Source organism: Coenobita brevimanus, chromosome 71, assembly GCF_032717465.1.
Source record: "Coenobita brevimanus isolate Jiangsu-jjx chromosome 71, ASM3271746v2, whole genome shotgun sequence".
In the NCBI taxonomy this organism is placed as follows: domain Eukaryota; kingdom Metazoa; phylum Arthropoda; class Malacostraca; order Decapoda; family Coenobitidae; genus Coenobita; species Coenobita brevimanus.
Window position 1 is genome coordinate 30,792,519 of NC_137024.1, and position 20,379 is coordinate 30,812,897.

A 20,379-nucleotide genomic window follows, 5' to 3' on the forward strand; every position below is an offset into this window, starting at 1 on the left:
ATACATTCTTCCTTAACCCACTGCCCACCTATCCACCAAATTTCATTGATGGCTATCTTATGCACAATCAGACAAGCACAGGTGAATAAGTATCTCCCCCAACTCTGGTGGCAGAAGTAACCCTGAATTAACAAATGAAGTTATATTAGAATTAACAAATAAAGTTATATTAGGCTTAGAGGAACCCCCTCATTATGAAAAGGTTACCATACCAAAAACACATATTCCCCATCCAAACTAGCATACCTAAAACAATTTCCACATCCACCCTGCCTTTTAATTTTCAGTATTCGCCTTATTATTCAAATCTGCACTAAATTCTAGTATTGAATAATCAACTGCTCCTACTGTCTGATGATTTTAATCAACTAGGCAAGAAGACTTCAGTACTTTAGTGAAGGAGGTGGTTAAATCACCTTCAGTTTAAAAAGTCTCTGGTCAGTGAATACAGTACTTATGACCACTGCTATGTGATGAACCAGTATGTGGTGAAGTGCTTGTACGATGACAAAAAGATTAGGTCAATTTTACGAAATTACAATAATTATGACTCTATACGAAGCTTCAATTACTGACACCATACGGTATATGATTAATACTTTCACTCCTACAATCACTGACAAGAAAGCTTACAGTCATCTGTTTGTTCCAAGATGGCTTTTGAACTCAATCACTATTGGATGTGTTAGCGTTAGTGATGGAACAATAGTTCAAGCAGGAAGTGAAGTGCATTAAACTGATAACTACCAGCTCAGGGCAGTTGGAACCTAATTTTTTTAGCTTACTTTTGGTGGTTAGCAACAAGTGCAGTGAAGTGAAATAACTACCAGATTAGGTGAGCTGGAAACTTGCTTTTTGACTGCTTTATAGGTGACCCTTGGCCAAAAATGTATATTCTTTGAGCCCATGTTATAACTGACTCGATACACGATAAACTGTTACAAGATGGATTTTTTCAAATGAATCACTGCAAAATGAACACATGCTCTGATTCATCCTGAGAGGGCAACTGATATGACATATCATCAAACTGAAAGACTAACACATTCATCCATCCCTCAACTGTACCTTCATGATGTCTGGGTCAATGAAATCAGCAATATTGTGTCCATCCCAAATCTCTGGAATTTTGTCATAGCACCACTTGTCATTCTCCAGGAGCTTGTTTTTGCACAGGTCGAGGCTGTAGTCATCTCCTAACTCCTCTTCAATGTCCTTCTCCAGCTTCTTTACAGAGTTGTTGTTTGTGGATGACTTTGCAATGGTGTTCTTGTCCTTTCTTGCCTTCAGGATGTTTGCTGTAGAGATGAAGAGTTTGAGGGTAATGTTTGGCTTGATAAGTAAGAGTCTGACGACACTGTGTGTGTATATATACTGGCAAACTGCGATTTACGATATCCCTATAGTAGCCGCAGCGAGAAATGAACGCTGTGGTGGGGCAGGCGGGATGACCAGGGATTCCCCCACTGCAGCCATATCCACATGTCACCGACCATAGAGGTAGGATGTCACCGACCATCGGCCACCGCTGCAGCCCCGCTCCATGATCCTTACCCTGTGTCTCTGGCTTTCTCTTTCTCTCTCGGTTTCTATATAAACTGGTGTATTTCCGAAACTAATTATGAAATTATTATGACTTTTGTTCCACACCACCACTGAGGTAAAAATCAAGGAGAGTTTTCTGTATAAAGGTTTCCCCCCCCTTGTCTGAGGGCAGGTCAGTTCTGGCGAGTGTATAATTATAGGTCAGGTGGAGGTATCGGCAAGGCCGCACTCCCCCGCTCATATGCCACATTTGGGGGGGGGGGGAACCTTTATACAGAAAACTCTCCTTGATTTTTACCTCAGTGGTGGTGTGGAACAAAAGTCATAATAATTTCATAATTAGTTTCGGAAATACACCAGTTTATATAGAAACCGAGAGAGAAAGAGAAAGCCAGAGACACAGGGTAAGGATCATGGAGCGGGGCTGCAGCGGTGGCCGATGGTCGGTGACATGTGGATATGGCTACAGTGGGGGAATCCCCGGTCATCCCGCCTGCCCCACCACAGCGTTCACTTCTCGCTGCGGCTACTTTAGATGCGATACCCCGGAACAGGGATGGGGGTAGAAATACCACCCTACCCCGCCTATCGTAGGCCTACCCCCAGTTTTGAAGTGGGTTATGATTTTTAAAAAAACCAAATCTGATGACATTTTAAATTTACATTTTGTGTTTAGGTTGATTTATGAACTGTTTTTAGACTTAGATTAATGTGTTTTAGTCACAGGTGGAGTGAACACTGTCATATAGGGTACAGATTCTCACTCATCAGATAAAGTACAAAACAGTGTGGACAACTAGGTGACTTAACAAAGATTATTTCGTGTTTGACCACTGAACTGTCATTTAACCTATCAGGGAATACATGATAATAATTTTAAATAAATATTAATAATGATGAAAGCCTTGAAGGTAAATATTTCATGCACTGATGAAAACTGAAACATCGATAAATCATGTGTTGACATTTGGGCTGTTCAAGAAAGAACGCTTTGAAAATACAAAGGAATGTCTAAATGACTCTTGGAAAATAAGAGAGAAGAAAATAAAGGAGCTCAGCAACCAGAACAGTAACTAAAACTGTTGAAAAGGCCATCCCGATCGCATCATCGATCGATAAATCATGCGTTTACATTCAGGCTGTTCAAGGAAAAATGCTTTGAAAATACACAGGAATTTCTAAATAAATGTTGGAAAATAAGAGAGAATAAAGGAACTCAGCAATCAGAACAGTAACTAAAACTACATAAAGAAGGCTGTTGAAAAGGCTATCCCAATCGCATTCTCTGTCAAGAGAATTCCCCATCAAAACATCAACGATTCTCCGTCACACGAATTTGCACCTTAGACAATTCTGCGTCATTCATACATTATTATTATTATTATGCATAACAGATGTTTTTTCAACCCTCCTCTGGCAGACCCCTGCACAATTGTTGACTCTATACAAGGGTTTTATCCGCCCCTGTGTCGAGTACAACTCTCATGTGTGGGGAAGCTCCCCACATACAGCTCTTCTCAATAGGGTGGAGTCAAAGGCTTTTCATCTCATTAACTCTCCTCCTCTTACTGACTCCCTTCAACCTCTGTCTCTTCGCCGCACTGTTGCATCTTTATTTCTTTTCTATCGCTACTTTAATGGTCACTGCTCCTCTGAACTGTCTGCTTGCATTCCTCCACCTCTACGACGGGAACGTAGCACCCGTCTGGCAGCAAACTCTCATCCCTTTTCTGTCCAACTCTCTAATGCAAGAGTTAACCGTTACTCCCAGTCTTTCATTTATGCAACAGGTCAACTCTGGAACTGTCTCCCTCTGTCTGTATTTCCTGCTGCCTATTATCTCCAGTCTTTCAAACGCAGTGTGTCCAGGCATCTCAAAATGATCGGATCTTGAATTTGGCTCTCCATTGTATTTTGTTTTTCTCTTGGAGGGAACTGTTATTGCAGGCTCATGGCCTTTGGTTCCTTCTTCCTCGCATTAAAAAAAAAAAAAAAAAAAAAAAATACAGTTTTGCTTACAACTCAGGTACACCTGGCTCTGTCAGACCAAGCTTTTAACCCCTAAAACGCGGATCGTCACATTTGCAACGGTCGGCCCAAAGGGCAGAACGGCGGGTCGTCGCGTTTGCGATTTGAGTTAATTTTGAATAACCGCGGGCAAGCATGCTCCAGCTGGTATTGTCTATCAGTCCCGCCACCCGTGAGCTACGTTTAGCACACTTGACTTTTGTACTACTGACCTCGGTTGTTGCCAAGTCTCATTTTTTTTACCCACCGACGCACCGATGCGCGGCCCTCCCTCGTCGTGCGATATGGCAACGCGCGGACGGCCGATACGTGTCAATCTGCGCCGTCATCTCGCAAGCACTTTTTGCTATTGGGAAACGCTTGTTTCCCCAGTTGTCACACTGTCATTTTTTCACGAGGTTTGCCCCAGAATAGCGTCAGCCCATGCAAATCTGCCACGGTGACACCATGTCTAACTCGAGCTCTTCCGAGTCTGTGCCTTCTAGCCCTCCGAAAAAGGGTTTTGTGACCTCAACCCCCTTCAAAACCTTACCAGGAACTACTAAGGGGCTAAGTGACTCTGCAATAGCCTCAGAACTTCTGAAAGCCTCAATGGACTATGGCAGTGACGTCGGTGTGTGGTCGAGCCTGGCTGAGTCAGAGACACAATCTACTGTAGTGCTGATTCCGGGCCAGAAGTGATTGTTTCTGTGCCGGAGGAGACTGTGTCAGTGCTCAGCACCTCAACAGGGAAGGCTCCGGTGAGAAGGGGCCTCAAGTATGGGAAGGGGGAAAAAAGGAAGAGGAGCGGAGACCCCAGCTCACCGCCATTGTCCCCTACGCCACGTCACGCCACCGCAAGCCCGCCACGTACTCCCAGCCCTGTTCTCTCGTCCTCCTCCTCTGCTGTCCTGTCTCCTGAGTCGTCGGAGTCTCCTTCACCACCGAGAAAGGGAAGTAAAAGAGCATCTTTACGTTTGAGAGGTTATCGTAGGCCTAGTGTTCGTGTTGGTAGAGTTAAGTCCCCTAATATAAGGCTAACTCGCACTAGGCAACTCAGGAGTCACGCCACCGCGGGTGACCTTGACCCAAGTGATAATGTCCCTCCCACCACCAACACCACCACCACAACACCAACACGGCCTGGGATAGCCTCTGCCTCACCTACTGTTGCCCAGCCTGCCTTACCCACTCCCACACGACCTGCCTCACCCCCCGCCGCCCCAAGCACCTCCCAGCCTAGGCAGGGAACGCTAGATGCCTTCGTGTGGTCAGAGGGATCAGATTTTGTGCCTGAGGATCTGCCCTTTGACGACAGTGAGTGTGGACTTCAGGCTGACTTCCCTGTGGACGACGATGGTGAATGCCTTGACTACCTGTTGGCCTTCCTTGACGACGAGGTTATGGAGCACATCTGTACCGAGACAAACAGGTACGAGGAGCAATGTGCGCCAGTTCGCGAAGGAGAAGGTGAGGCGGCCATGCCATCCACGTCGCGGATGGCAGCATGGGTGCCTCTTACGATTCGCGAGCTTTTTGTATTTATTGGATTGATGTTGCTAATGCCGCACAACTGGAAACACAAGTTAGAAGAATACTGGACTTCCGACAAGCTGTGCCCAACACCCATATTCAATAAATACATGAGCCGCGATCGTTTTAGGCAGTTGATGACTTATCTTCACTTCGCGAACAATGATGAGCCTTCCCAAACTGACCCATTATGGAAAGTGAGGGGAATCCTGAACATGATCAAGGATAAGTTTACGAGGTTCTTGCGCCCGTTCAAGAAAGTCGTGATTGACGAGTCTTTGGTATTGTTCAGGGGCCGTCTTCGGTTCGTCCAGTACATTCCAAGCAAACGCCACCGCTTTGGAATCAAGTTTTTCGTGCTGTGCGACTGCAAGACGGGGTTCATCCTTGACTTCGTCATTTACACCGCCAGCAATGTCGATTTGGATAAGACTGACCCCCTTGGATTCTCTGGTTCTGTGGTGAAAGTGCTTTTGGAAAAGTACTTTGGCGAGAATCATGTCCTGTATACGGACAATTACTATACCGCTCCTAAACTCGCCAAGTACCTTTCTGAACACGGCGTCGGCTCCTGTGGCACTGTCAGAAGTAAAAGGGCACATTACCCTGCCTTCCCCGAGGCTGAAAAGTCAAAACGGGGAGACGTGCACCTGAAGAAATCTGACAAGATGCTTGCGATCAGGTGGCATGATAAGAGAGTCGTGAACATGCTCACCACAGTACACAAGGGTGAAATGCTGGCAACAGGGAAGGTCGACAGAAGGACTGGCGAGCTTGTGATGAAGCCTGATGCTGTCATTGACTATAACGTCAATATGCGGCTGGTGGACAAGTCTGATATGATGATTGGAGAGATTGACTGCCTGAGGAAAAATCGTCGTTGGTACAGGAAGGTGTTCTTGCACTTGATTGTTATGTGCATGTTGAACGCCTTCATCCTGTATAAAATCAAGAACAGGAAGCCAGCCAACTACTCTCTCAGACGATTTTCCAAGACTTGTGTCTACCAGCTGCTTCAGCGTTACGGCCAGGTTCTTTCTACAGGTCCCAAACGCCACCCTCACACACCTCCAGACCGCCTACAGTGTCAGGACTACCTTCAGCGACACCGCCTGGAGCCACTGCCAGCCACTGCAAAGAGGGGGAAAGCACTGAGGAGGTGTTATGTGTGCAGCCACACTACCTGGCAGGACAGAACCTTTAGGCGCACCTCCTTACAGTGCAAAGAGTGCAAAGTTCCCCTCTGTGCTTACCCGTGTTTCTTTGACTACCACAGCCTAAGTAGATTTTGAAAATAAGGGTAAGAATCTTTGAAATAATACTGAGAGTGACAGTGATAATATTGTTTAGTTTTCTTTTACGTGCTGACAGTGACAGCCTGATGAGTGTAAATTAGTGTATGTACTTGTAAAAGCACTGACAGTGACAGTGTTTTTTGGCGTAAATAATTGTACATAGTAATAATATAAGTATTGCGAGTGACAGTCACTCCAGTGTAAGAAGATGAAAGCATATTTTCCTATTCTATGTTCTGACAGTGACAGTTTGTTGTGTAGAAAATATTATTTTTATAACACTGGACAGTGACACTGATGAATAAGGCAAAAAAAAGAACAGATACAGTGAAAGTGAGCGATAGAAATGAAGTGCGAGTGGCCGACAGGAGCGAGAATAAAGTGCCTGCCGTAAGGCTGAATAAACTCGCGCCGCGGTGGTCTTCCTCAGTCCCAATCCACAATACTGGCAGTGACATTGATTTTTATGGCCGTAATAGTGACAGGCAAACGTTTGCGAAGTCCTATGATGAAAAAAAAAGGAGTATACGTGTTTTTTGCCGAGAAAAGGCAAATGTGACAATATTGACGGGAAGATCGCCACCGCGCTGCATGTCGGCCGTGCGCTCCGTCCATTTTAGCCTTATTTTCAGTTCTTATTTACAAATACGGATTCCAAACAACCTGTACGTTGTTGTATAAAGTGTACTGTGACAGATTGAGGCTGTGGTAGAAAGAAAACCGGGTTTCTGGAGGTGTGAGAGTGAAGACTTTGTTACCCAACTTTGCAAGTCTTCACAAGTCCTTTGGTAGTCAACGAAGGCTCAACATGTGGCTCAGGAGAAAGCTGAATGTAAGTACTATATGCCATAAAAATTTTAATGCTCTAGGGTTAATCTATGATTTTTGGCAAATATTTTTCCACAGGTACTCAGACCCCGCTACAACCCCGCCACAGCGGGGGGATCGCTCGTACACAGCCGCGTTTTAGGGGTTAATAAATGCTGTAGTGTCACACATGTTTTATATAATGAATTCCTGAATATCCTACAATGTATTAGGTCTTATCAGTTACAAAACTATGTGAATAAGTTTTAATTCATTGAACTCCACATATTTAAAAAAATAAAAAATAAAAAAGCCAAACTAAAAGTTTTTTATTTTCTTATTATCTTTTAGTCACCATACACGAAAACAAAGAACACTATGAGCCTAGCACTTGTGTCACAACTTGATGGATGGAGGACCATTATTATGGGCATAGTGGATCCCACACAACATAAAATCAACTTGCAAATTCACAGCGAAAAATTCTGCCCCTTCCTCAGGTACACTTGGGTCTCAAAGAGCCGACGTGCAATTCCGAGTGATATATTGCAAAAACATAGAGAGATGCGAAAGTAATCCCCCTACACCCTGCATGGGCACAAAAAGTTAGGAAGCTATTGAAAAGGGCAGGGATCCCAGGCATCTATAAGTTACTGAACTATATCATCAAAAAAATTGCCCAGGTCTGTCAGACCCAGGTGCACCTGAGGACTGTCTGTTGGTAGGACTGTGTACAATGCTGCTGCTTCTTCTCTACCGAGTTTGAATATAAGTTGGAGATCGAATTCCCCAGTGACCTTGACTGGGTACAAGCGAGACAGGCACTGGTTTTAGGCTTAGGTTAGCTTCTTTTACAGCTGTTACGCCATTCAGATTGGCTTTAAACTTTCTTTTGGACTCATTTGGGTGGGTTTAGGACTTGGCTGGGGGGGGGGGGGAGCCAAGGTTCAAAAATGCATCCCTATACTTTACATGTTAAATCTACCTTGAGATACATTACCCCGCCTAGCAATGGGTTTTTACTTAATTAATAGCATTGTTAAACCAGGCTTTGCCTGTACCAAGCAACAGATCAAATATTCTCCTCATTGTGCCTTTGTCATCACTCTCTCTCTCAACCTAACCATGTCTATGTATGTTTCTGGTACTTATCATAACATTGTGCATGTATTTAGTGGGCCTAAATAATCATAAAAAGGAAAATTTGGACTTGCCCTTAAGGTGCCTGGTACCAACTGAGAAACATTCCAAAAGCTCTGTGTATCTGTTATCGTGCAATTCCATTATCGACCATGTTCGGTACCAATTCTGTGTGATACCTAAGGGATCAGTGTAGTTCATCATTTTCTTAATTTACTGCATACCAAACTGACATGCACTGATGGCCTGACTGCATATTCATCAAATCGTCATAAGAGATCAGTAAAATCAACATTGTGTATATGCTGATAAACTTCACAACAGATAGGATTACAGAAAATATTCCTTTAATTTCTATATCTGAAAATCTTTTTATAAGAAGTGTCTTCAGGTTTTCAAACCTGAGAGTAATCAAAGCATGGTCAGAGACAAATTAAGAGAGCATTACTAAATGGGAAAGGGATTCGCTGGGAATAATAAACAAGTGACCATTATTAAGACAGGAGGGGGACACTTGAAAAGAAGTGAGAAAGGCAAGAATGGTTAAAGAAACAAAAATCATTAAAATAGGAAATGAAAAAGATTATGAAAAACATGAACACCTAAAATAAGGAACTAACCAGGAATGAAGAAAGAATGAAAGGACTGTCTCAACGTAACACAAAAGGGACTGATAGGGGTGCCCATCCTCCACTCACTCAATCGTTTCATTTTTGGAGGCTCTAACATGTTTGCATGTGTTGGCCTGGGTCACCTAATGGCAGCTCTCCATGCAGCTCCATCTATGGCAGCCTCCCTGTTCAGTCCCTTAACCCTAGATAGGTAATGTGGGGTCTCAGAGACCCCAGTCCCCGAAATTTAATTTTAAAAAATATGAGCATACGGTCTACAGATCTGTCCGTCTCATTACCTTCCTGCCTAGTGATGCTCTTCATGGGGATGATGGGGTCATAGCTGTACCTGGCTCTGATTTTGCTCTATAGAGCCATTAGGGTATGTTAGACCCCAGATTACCTGTAATGTAACCTCAGTGGAGCCCTCTTGTGATTTTTTTATTTCAATTTGCTGTCTTTCTCCTTTTGTATACAGAAGGTCCCAACATCGGTCTACTGCAGACCACCCAAGGAATCATGATATTACTTTTCAATTTTGCAAGATTTAATTTTAAAATTTTTATACCTAAAATTTAACCATTTTTGTATAAACTAAAAAAATATATATTTTTTCGATTAAACTTTATTTTTTCTGGCCCCATTTACAGATAAGGGGTTGAATTATTTGTGTATTGAAGCATTTTGACATATCTCAAGCAGAAGTATTTTTTTTTTTTTTTCCGTGGGGTCTGTCAGACCCCACGTTACCTAATATAGTAACAAAATCAAGATTACCTTACAAGGGTTAATGACCTCATCCAATGTCTTTTTTGGTTTACCCCTTGTGACCCCACCACCAATAATAACGCTTCTCACTTTCTGCACCCAATTACAGTCACTACTCGTTTTACGATAGGGTTACGTCAGGTCATACTTTATCGTATACCGATTTTATCATAAATCGGGAGATTGAAACCCATTATAAAAGGAGGGTTACGTCAACTCAACTTCCCAAAGTCACCTAACCAAGACTGAACCATAAATGACAACCCACCTTCATTCCTTCCTGTGTTGGTCCAAGTCATCCCCTCTGAGGCTGGGGGACAGCCTGTGCTTACAGGCACTAGTGGTCAGCCTCTGATTCAGACAGGAACAGGTTAGGGGGAGGGGAATCCGGCCCACACCTGCACCAACCTTAGCACTGGGGCCTACACTGGCACTGACCTTACCACTGGGCACAGAAATCCACAGTACTGTAGCATGATGCTTGGCTGAGGTGACGATAGCAGGGGCGGGGGCACACATGAACGAGTGGAAAAGACAGGGCTTTGAAGGGATGGCGGGACCGCAACTGAACCAAAACAATGCTCTGCACGCCGGGGCCGCCAACTTGCCTGAGACAAGCGATGGTCACCTTGCGTGTGCCTGGCGCTTTCCGATGGCAAAATCATATAGCGGGAAATTTATTGTAAATCGAATTTGGGGGTGGAACTTTTCTATTATAATTATCGTTGTAGCGAATTATCGTAAACTGAATCAACGTAAAACGAGTAGTGCCTGTATCATCCCCTATCCTCTTCACATGCCCAAACCACCTTAATCTATCTCTTCTTATCACAACACCAATACACTCCAGTCCCATCCAACCTCTCAACTCTTCCATTACAAACCTAGTCACCCCAGGCCCTTGCACTCAGGGACGCACTGCACATCCACCTGATCATTGTCGTTTCTGTACGTCTGAGCCTGTGAATATCCTCTTCCTTTACTGTCCAGGTCTCACTATCATATAACATTACACTCCTAATACACGCCACATACAAAGATCCCTTAGCACGGAGAGAGAGCCCACTCAATGTCAGGAGAGGCAACAGTTCCCTGAACTTCTTCCAACCACTTCCCACCCTAGCCACAAAGCTAGCTCCAGCCACACCTCCAGCACATAACATGTCTCCCAAATAAAACTCTTTCACACACTCAAAAGACTCACCAGCAAGTTCAATCCTTTCATGCCTAATATTCTCCAACTGCTCTCCCCAACACACCGCACACAAAAAACTAGCATTCTCTCACAGTCTACTTCTAATACCATTACATCTCTTATGCACCCACTTATCACAAACACTGCACAAGATGGAATTACTTCCCATGCCCTTGTGGCAAATTGCATATGGCCACCCTCCCTCTTCTTTGACAGTACTGCCACCAACTCTAGATATCATCACTTTTGTTTTATCTGCATTTACTCTTTAAGCCTTGAGCCCTACTCAACGTAGGGATGCCTCGTGGTCTCTACACTGAGTGACAAGCCAAATGGTTTCCTGTACCCAGGAAATCATTTACTACACTGGGTGGTAACAATATAACCGGGGTTTCTGGCCAGGTTGTGTCCCCCAGGCTCCCCTATTTAAAATCACTTATTCATGGCAGATGTTTTGGAGAGCCTCAGAGGGCCCAATACCTGCCCAGGGACCCAACCAAATGCGCAGATTCACATGGCCATGTGGAATGTGAGAGGAATGAATGAGGAAAGAAGGAGGGTAGAAGCAGTGAACGTGTTCAAGTGTGCGAGATATGCCATGATGGCACTGTGTGGAACAAAGATGAAAAGGTGTGAAGTGGACGAGTGGGAGGGTGTAAAGTGTGTAAGGTCGGACATGAATGGGCAAGGAAGACGCAAGGAAGGAGTTGCTTTGTTGATGAATAAGATGTGGCGGAATGGAATGAGAGATTACAAATGTGTCAGCTCCAGATGTATGTATGTCAAGTTCAAGTTTGAGAAGGTGAAAAATGGCAGTGATTGTAGCATATGCACTGTATGATGACAGGAGTGAGACAGAGAAAAACAGTGGGAGAAATGCACAGGAGCTATAAAGTGATCGTAATAGGCAAAATGAATAGAAGAATAGGCACTGGTCCTGAGGATAACATAATGGGTTATAATGGAGTAGCAGGAGAAAATGATATGGGAAAGCGACTGAAGGATAGGTGTAGGGAAAAGAGGATGTGCATTTGTAACTCGTATTTCAAACACAAAGACGCATATAAATATACGTGGTATAGACCTACACTCCTCACGGGGCAAAACAAGTCTAGATGATGGATGGATAGAAGTATTGAGGGAATGGGGATCGTGCTGAAAGATGCCTGACTGATCATGTGCTCATGGAGAGGTCAATGCTGGGAATGGTTGCTGATACAAGGGCTGTGAGAGGACAATGTGGAGGTCTGTCAGATTATGTGATTATGGTATACAAGATCAAGCTGAGAGGAGTGAGGTGGACCAGGAGAAGGAGGAACAGTCAGGGAGAAAGACAGAAAGTTGAGAAGCTGAGGATCGAAGAAATGGGAGATGAATACAGGACCAAAAAAGGAAAGGAGTTGGAATCAGTGAACTGGAATGAAATGGATCTGGACAGCCTGAAGAATGAATACAGGGGCTGCTTAGTTAGGAATGCTAAAGCGGTGTGTAGTGTGGCAAGAGTAACAACAAAGAAGAAGGTACGGCATGGTGGGATGAAAAGGTTGAGAGAGCAGTGGGAGAAAAGAAGAAATTGTTGGTGCGATTACAGAACAAGGGTTCAACTGAAATAAGAACTGAATATACAGAGAACAAGAAGCATGTATAGACATTAGTGAAGAGGAAAAGAAAGAGGTAAATGATAATCTACGAAAAAAATTCAGTAAATGCAAATTACTCTGAAAACAGGAAGTTATTCTGGAATGCAGTGAGGAAATGTAGAAGCGACAGTGGAAGTAAACGTGAAAGTGTGAAGAATGTAAGTGGTAGATTATTAACCCATGGGGATGAAAAAATGACCAGAAGGAAAGAATATTGTGAAAGCCTAATGAATGGGAACAGACAGTGCAGAGCAGCTGTAAACATGATTGGTTTTGGGGGTGTGCAGAGAAGGAATGCAGTGATAGGAAACGTGATACTCGCACAGGTGAAGATGCTGTGAAGTAGCTGGAAAATGGGAAAGTAGCTGGGGTTTATGAGGTGTATGCAGAGATGATTAAGTGTAAAATGAAGCACTTTTTTGAGGTATGGAAGATGGCATGGATGAGTGAAACTGCCAGTAGAGTGGAAATAGGTTGTGATTGTACCCCTTTACAAAAATAAAGGAAAGCAAAGTGAATGCAAGAATTATCGTGGCATAAGTTTATTGACTGTTGTAGGGAAGCTATTTGGAAGGATTATTATACAGAAAGTAGGAGAGATATTAGAAGTCCTAGTACGTGATGAACAGGGTGGCTTTAGGAGTCGCAGAGGATGTTCGTTTTGTTTCGTTTTTACAGGCTCCAACATGCTTGCATGCGTCGGCCTTGGTCACCTAATGGCGGCTCTCCAAGCTGCACGATCCATTGCAGCCTCCCTGTTCAGTCCCTTAACCCTGAGGTCACACTTAACCCGTCACGTCCCGACCAATTTCACACCTCCGATATCCCCCAATCCTGAGCTATTTTGGATTTTTTTTTTTTTTTTTTTTTTTTTTTTGTGTGTGGCTAAAACCTCCGCTTTTGGTGAGAAACATCGAAAATTCATAGAGAAATAGCTCACCTGAGGTTTAAAATACTTGATACAGGTAACAGTATCTCCTTACCTTACTGGGTTTTCTATCAGGCTGGCTCCAAAGAAAACGAGTTCTATGGGAGGGTAACTATTCCACACCACTCATAAACAGTATTTATTTATTTATTTGGTATGAATTTATATATAGTATGAGACTATGTTGGTTTTCAAACAGTAATATAGGCATTATAAGCATTGTTTCACTCACTAACTCATCAACATACCTGACCTTTTTTGGCGACATTACCTGATCATCATTTCTGAGTTTCTTCCTCTAATGCTATGTAAACTTTGTCCTCCACATTGTCATCGACTGGGGAATCACTCTGGCCCTGAATGTCTTTATTGGCCAGGTCACTGGTAAAAGGTGAATTGCTGAAACAATGGCATGCAGGGGGGGGGGGGAGAGGCATTGTCCCTGCCTGGCATCTCATAGAGGAATAGAGGAAGGTGTCCCGCGTATATGTACCAAAAATCAAGCGCGAAAATTGAAAATTGTGCAAGTTATGAACCTTGCAATTGCGCGACGTATCAGTACGTCGACCGGATTAGCTGTGACAAAACGTTGCGACATACCCATACGTCGATGGGATGCCTCGAGTTAACGACCTCGTCCCATGTCTTTCTCGGTCTACCCCTCACAACCCCACCCCCAATATTAACACTTCTCACCTCCCTCACCCAATTATCATCCCCCATCCTCTCCACATGTCCAAACCATCTCAATCTACCTCTCCTCATCACAACACCAATACACTCCAGTCCCATCCTACCTCTCAACTCATCCATCGTAAATCCAGCCCCCCTAGACCTTGCACGCAGGGACGCACTACACATCCACCTAATCATTGTCATTTCTGTACGTCTGAGCCAGCGAATATCCTCCTCTTTTACTGCCCAGGTCTCACTACCATACAGTATTACACTCCTAACATATGCTGCATACAAAGACCCCTTAGCAAGTAGGGAGAGCCCTCTCAGTGTCAGAAGAGGCAAGAGCTCCCTGAACTTCTTCCAACCACTTCTCACCCTGGCCACAGAGCTAGCTCCAGCCCCACCTCCAGCACATAACATGTCTCCCAAATAACAAAACTCTTCCACATACTCAAGAGATTCACCAGCAAGTTCAATCCTTTCAAAAGCCCCTGACAATCTCCACCTGCTCTCCCTGACACACCTTACACATAAAATCAGCATTATCTCGCAGTCTACCTCTGATACCACTACATCTCTTGTGCACCCATTAATCAAAAACACTGCACAATATGGAATTACTTCCCATGCCCTTGTGGCAAACTGCACATGGCCACTCTCCCTCGTCTTTGACAGTACCGCCACCAACCCTAGATATTATCACTTTTGTTTTATCTGCATTTACCCCTAAGCTCTTGTGCCTCATATCATCTCTCCACTTCCTAAACCTTTCCTTCGCCTCCCTTTCGTTCTCTGCAATCAACACCAAATCATCAGCATACAACATCTCCCACGGGAGTCTGTTTCTAAAGTCAGGTGAGAGGGCTTCACGTACCATGATAAACAACATGGGACTCAAAACTGACCCCTAATGCACACCAACATTCACGGAAAACTCATCACTCAAATCTCCATTCACTCTTATCTGGGTGCGAGCACCCACATACATAGCCATAACCACCCTAACCAGCCACTCCACCATGCAGCTTTCTCATTGCCCACTTCACCACCTCTCTAGGGACTCCATCAAAGGCCTTTTCCAAATCAACAAATACAAAATACAGATCCCTTCTCCTACCAATATATTTTTCCTGATGCTGTCGAACAATGAATATGGCATCAGTGGTCCCCCTACCTGGCATAAACCCAAACTGCATCTCATCAATATTCACTCTTTCTGTAATCATGCCTTCTAAAACTCTCTCCATTACCTTCATTATCTGATCTAAAAGCTTTATACCTCTATAATTTCCTCTTTCCAGGGCATCATCCTTCCCTTTATACACATTTACAATTACACTCTTCAGCCAATCATCTGGGACAACACACTCATAAATAATCATATTTATCAGGTCAGTGACTAACCTCACCCCTATATCTCCGGAGGCCTTCAACATTTCGGCAGGCAAATATTGGCGGTGGGACAAATAGTGGAGAAGGCTTGTGAGAAGGACTATACGGTATTTATGGCATTTATGGATCTGGAAAAAGCATATGACAATGTAGATAGAGAAGGACTGTGGAAGGTTTTGCACATGTACGGTGTAGATGGTAAGCTGCCAGGTGCCATCAAAAAGTTTTTATGATGGTAGTGAGGCATGTGTATGGGTAAATGTGCATCTAAGCAAATGGTTCACAATCAATGTGGGCGTGAGACAAGGCTGTGTGATGTCCCCATGGTTGTTCCATATATATTTGGATGGGGTGATGTGAGAAGTAAAAACAAGAATAATGGAGAGAGGAATGGTGCTGGTAATGGTCATGGATGGAATATCTTAAATTTGTTGCATGTTTATGATGCAGTGCTAATTGCAAATGCTGGACAAGCACTCTGTAGACTGGTGCAGAATATTGCTGATGTATGTATGTGTCATGCCTTGAGAGTAAATGAAGAAAAGAGTAACGTGATGGCAACCGAGAGAGAAGGTGACTCCCAATGTAACGTCACAGTGAAAGGAGAGAGACTGGAATTGGTGAGAGAGTTCCAATACCTGGGTACAGTGATAGAAAGGAGAGGAAAATGTGCAAAAGAAGTGGAAAGTAGAGTGACACACAGAAGGAAAGTAACTGGTGCTATGAAATCCTTGATAAGAAACAGGCTTGAGTATTGCAGCTGGGCGAGGCTTACATGAAGGAGTGTTAGTACCAACTTTAACATATGGATGTGAGACCATGGTGTGGCATGAAAATGAAAAGTCTGGAGTGACAGCAGTGGAGATGGGACTGCTGAGGAATGTATGTTGAGTAAAGAGAGTGGACAGGATACGAAATAATGTGATTCGTGAAAGATGCGGAGTGAGGAAGTCTGTGGACACCAGAATCAAGAGAGTGTACTGCGATGGTACGGTCATGTGGAGAGAATGGATAACAACAGAATGGTGAAAAAGGTATATCTGGGCGAATTTGAAGGAGGAAGGAGGTGAGGTAGGCCAAGAAGAAGGTGGAGGGATACGGTGGATGCGTGTGTGAGGAAGAGAGGTATGGAGGTCGGTGAGGCTAGGGGAATGACAAGAGATCAAGTTGGCTGGATGAATATTGTAAGAGGTGCATGATCAGGGATTTGGCACCCCATTTTAATGTGACAGAGTTTGGATTGACTCTATCGGTTACCTTTATGTGGTGAAAGTTCTGGGCGTATCAGATAGAGCCAGGATTCCAGGGGCTTGAATGATAAGTGAATGGAAGCATAGCCCATTGGATTGGGCAAACTTGGGCTGTCTGGATGTTACTACTCCTCACCCTGCCCTAGGGTGGAAAAGGAGGTCTGGATGATGATGATGATGAAAAGATAAGAAATAACAAGCATGGATACAACACAAAAGGAACTGTGCAAACATGAAAAATTAATGAAGGAAAAATATAATAAGTGAATAAATATAAGTGACAGGAACAAAAACAAAAGTGCAGTATTGTTTTTGGCATAACCGATGAAGCCAGAATTCCGGGGGCTTGAATGATGAGTGAAGGGAAGCGTGGCCCATTGGATTGGGCAAATCTGGGCTGTCTAGGCATTGCTACTCCTCACCCTGCCCTGGGGTGGGAAAAGAAGTCCAGATGATGATGATGATGACTTTCTTCTATCAATCAATTCTTTCCTTACTGATCCATTTTGCTTTTTCATCATCCTGACCTCTCTTTCTCACCTATGGATGAAGTGAAATTGGGTCATCAAAGTAAAGAAAGAGAGGGCACGATAAGAGAATCCATATAGGTTTCTGACATCAGTAAAATATGAGAGGGACTGACCAGGGATGAAGGGCTTGCGTTCCTTGTTGTCACGAGGTGCCGGCATGGCAACATGAACCCGGTTAAGGATGGACTCAGCCTTACGTGTCCGCATCTTGTTGTCCACCCTCATGGCCAGCAGTCGGTCACATGCCTGTGGAGAAGAAGTAACTGTAAAGGGAAAGAGGTGGAATGAGGGAGGAAGGAAACATCATGCTGAGGAAGTAGACAATAAATAAGGATGGAAAGAAGGAAGCTTTGTGTTAAAGAAATGGTAAACCTAATGGGATGGTAGGATGGAGGAAAGGAGAAGACAGTAAAGACAGACTGATATGAAGAGATGAATCCTGAGTCAGTAGCAGGTCATAAGGCTGCAAGTGATGGGAGAGATGACTACATAAGTTGCAGGATATCGACAGACAGATAAATACTGTACTGTACATATAAAGACAGAAATGTTAGGAAAAAACACATAGATACCAATGGCTAAAAACAGGGAAAATTAGTGGTGGAGAACAGTTACTGATCTTGAAAGCCTGAGGATGAGAAAGAGAACAGAAGGGGTTAATACAGCAAATGCACAGTATCAATCACTGGGAAAAGAGGTTGTTATCAGAGTTGTTAACTGCTGTATGGTATATCAATGACAGTGACAATGCTGAGGCCATTATTATACAAAAAAATGCTGTCTCAATCTTATTTCTGTACATAGAACAAATAAATATTGTTAATTATGCAAGCGCCTATATATTTATAATAAAACACTGAAAACAATATATCAGTATTGTACAATTTGAGTATATTCCCTCTATCTCTTCTGGTATTTCCTCTACCTCCCTCTATCTTCCATACAATACTTCCACTTCCTCTGGTATTCTCACCAAGTTTCTCCACTTATAGTACTGTATACTCCTTCAACCTTCCTCCACTTGTACCATTCCAATATCCCTCAACTTGTACCCCTTCAACCTCTCCACACTTTTGTTCCTAAACCTCCCTCATTTGTATCCATCCACATCTCTCCACTTGTATTGTCTCCCCCTCCCCCCCTCTTCCCACACCAGAACCTCCTTTTATTTTCCTCTTCGTTCCACCAGCACAGCCTCATCCTCCATCTCCATAATTTTTCCTCCACTAGTATATTACTTCTTAATCACTCTTTTCCATTATTTTCTGTCCACCAGTACCTCTCCTTATTTCCCTCTACCACTACCTCCTCTTCTATTACTTTCCTTTCACTTGTGTCTCTTCTATCTCCCTCTTTCATTTTCTCCAGTGCTGGACGGATGCTTTAATGTGACGGTGCCGTTATAACCAGACACCTTTGTTGCCAAATTAAACAAATGTCCCTGAACTTCCTCCCTACTCCTTGGAAGGAAGATGGCAAACTGCAGATGGGCAACTTCAGCCTGCAGTCAACCAGGTTCATGTTCAAATGAGCCTGGAGCCACAACAATTTTTCCTCCATTTTCATTTGCCAACACCATTTTTCCATCATCTCTCCAATAGTACCTCCTCCATCTTCCTCTTCCATTGGTTTCCACAAGTACCTCTTTCTTCCCATTTCATCATTTACCTCCATTACTACTCATTACCTCCTCCGTATCTCCTCTTCCATCATTTTCCCTTCATCTCTTTCCACAAAAATTTTACCCTTCACTTCCAATCCTATCCTCTATCTTCCTCTTTGCTATTTTCCCCACTTCAGCCGCCAGTGCATCCTCTATCTTCCTCTTTCATCATTTCTCTCCAAATCCCTCCAGCAGTGACTTCTCGATCCTCCTCCCCCATAATTTTCCCTCTATCTTCCTCCAATACTTCCTCTGTTTTCTTCCACCACCTTCCCCTCTCTGCTGCTTCCCCTCTCACCTCTACTTTTACATCCATGACCCCGTGTTGGGTGAGTGTTGACATTTGCCTCAAAGGAATGTGGTCTTTCTCTATTTCCCTCAGCAGCTCCCTCTTCTCAGGAAAGTCCTTCTCCAGTTGATCCAAAGTAGTTATGTCGATCTTGTTACATACAACAATCAGCGGCTGTCAGAGCAAGAATGTCCGGTTAGTTAAGATTATGGACAGGCATTATGAAGAAAATGATCATCCCTACCTCCCCCCCTCCCCACGACCTAAAGATGAGGTGATGCAGGACTCAGAAAACAAGGAGAGAAATTACTAGAGGCAGAACTATTAACATCTCTGGTTAATGAATCAGACACTTTTCAAACCCCTCACAATCCTCACTAAAGTTCCCTAAATCCCTTCAGCTTGAAGAAGTCCTTTCTAAACAGAAAATATTATCTGCCATAAGCAACAAGTACATTAAATTATTCACAGGCTAAAATGGTTAGACCCTTCAATCTGGGTGATGTCCTTTTCAGTTTCTTCCTCTTATCAGATAATTTTAATTAATGAAAGGTCTTTTGTAGTTAGGGGGCTTACTAAAGCTATATCTAATCCCTCCAGTTTGAAAAATCTATCCTAAGTTTAAACAGATTGGCCAGAAAAGGCGAGAATAAATGAAAAAGACGTCCCCTGGCTTACTGGGTTAATGATATACCATATTTCCTAACTGACAGAATCTGATGGGTTTCTCTTAAACTAAATAAAATAATTTGACACTAACCATAAAAATACATATATCACGATTTCCTAGGCAGCTTTTAAAATTACATTCTCGCTGCTGCCATACAATTCCAGTAAGATCAGGGAACCTCATGTAGTGTGAGATACGAAGCACAGTAACTACATTTACTCCACCTTACTTATCACCTACAAAGCATTCATTTTTATTTTGAAAATCTTCTTCACATTATTTCAAATAGTTGATTTCAAATTCTTTCATTCAATATCACTTTTTGCATAAGAATAATGAATGGTTATTTATCATTTGTTGTGGTAAAACTTACACGTATACCACTATGCACTGCATATATCTGAACAACAAAGGTATGAGGCTTTAAAAATACTGGGT

General features: G+C 43.3%; 1 protein-coding gene across 1 annotated transcript in view; it reads right to left on the bottom strand.

Moving 5' to 3' along the window:
* Non1 (nucleolar GTP-binding protein 1) overlaps nt 1-20,379 on the bottom strand; it is an 82,041-nt gene that overhangs the window by 7,946 nt on the left and 53,716 nt on the right. The window contains exons 7-9 of the mRNA XM_080277979.1: nt 19,281-19,445; nt 17,433-17,565; nt 1,069-1,298 (exon numbers count right to left, since the gene is read on the bottom strand). Coding sequence (XP_080134105.1) covers nt 1,069-1,298; nt 17,433-17,565; nt 19,281-19,445 — 528 coding nt within the window. The remainder of the gene's footprint in view (nt 1-1,068; nt 1,299-17,432; nt 17,566-19,280; nt 19,446-20,379) is intronic.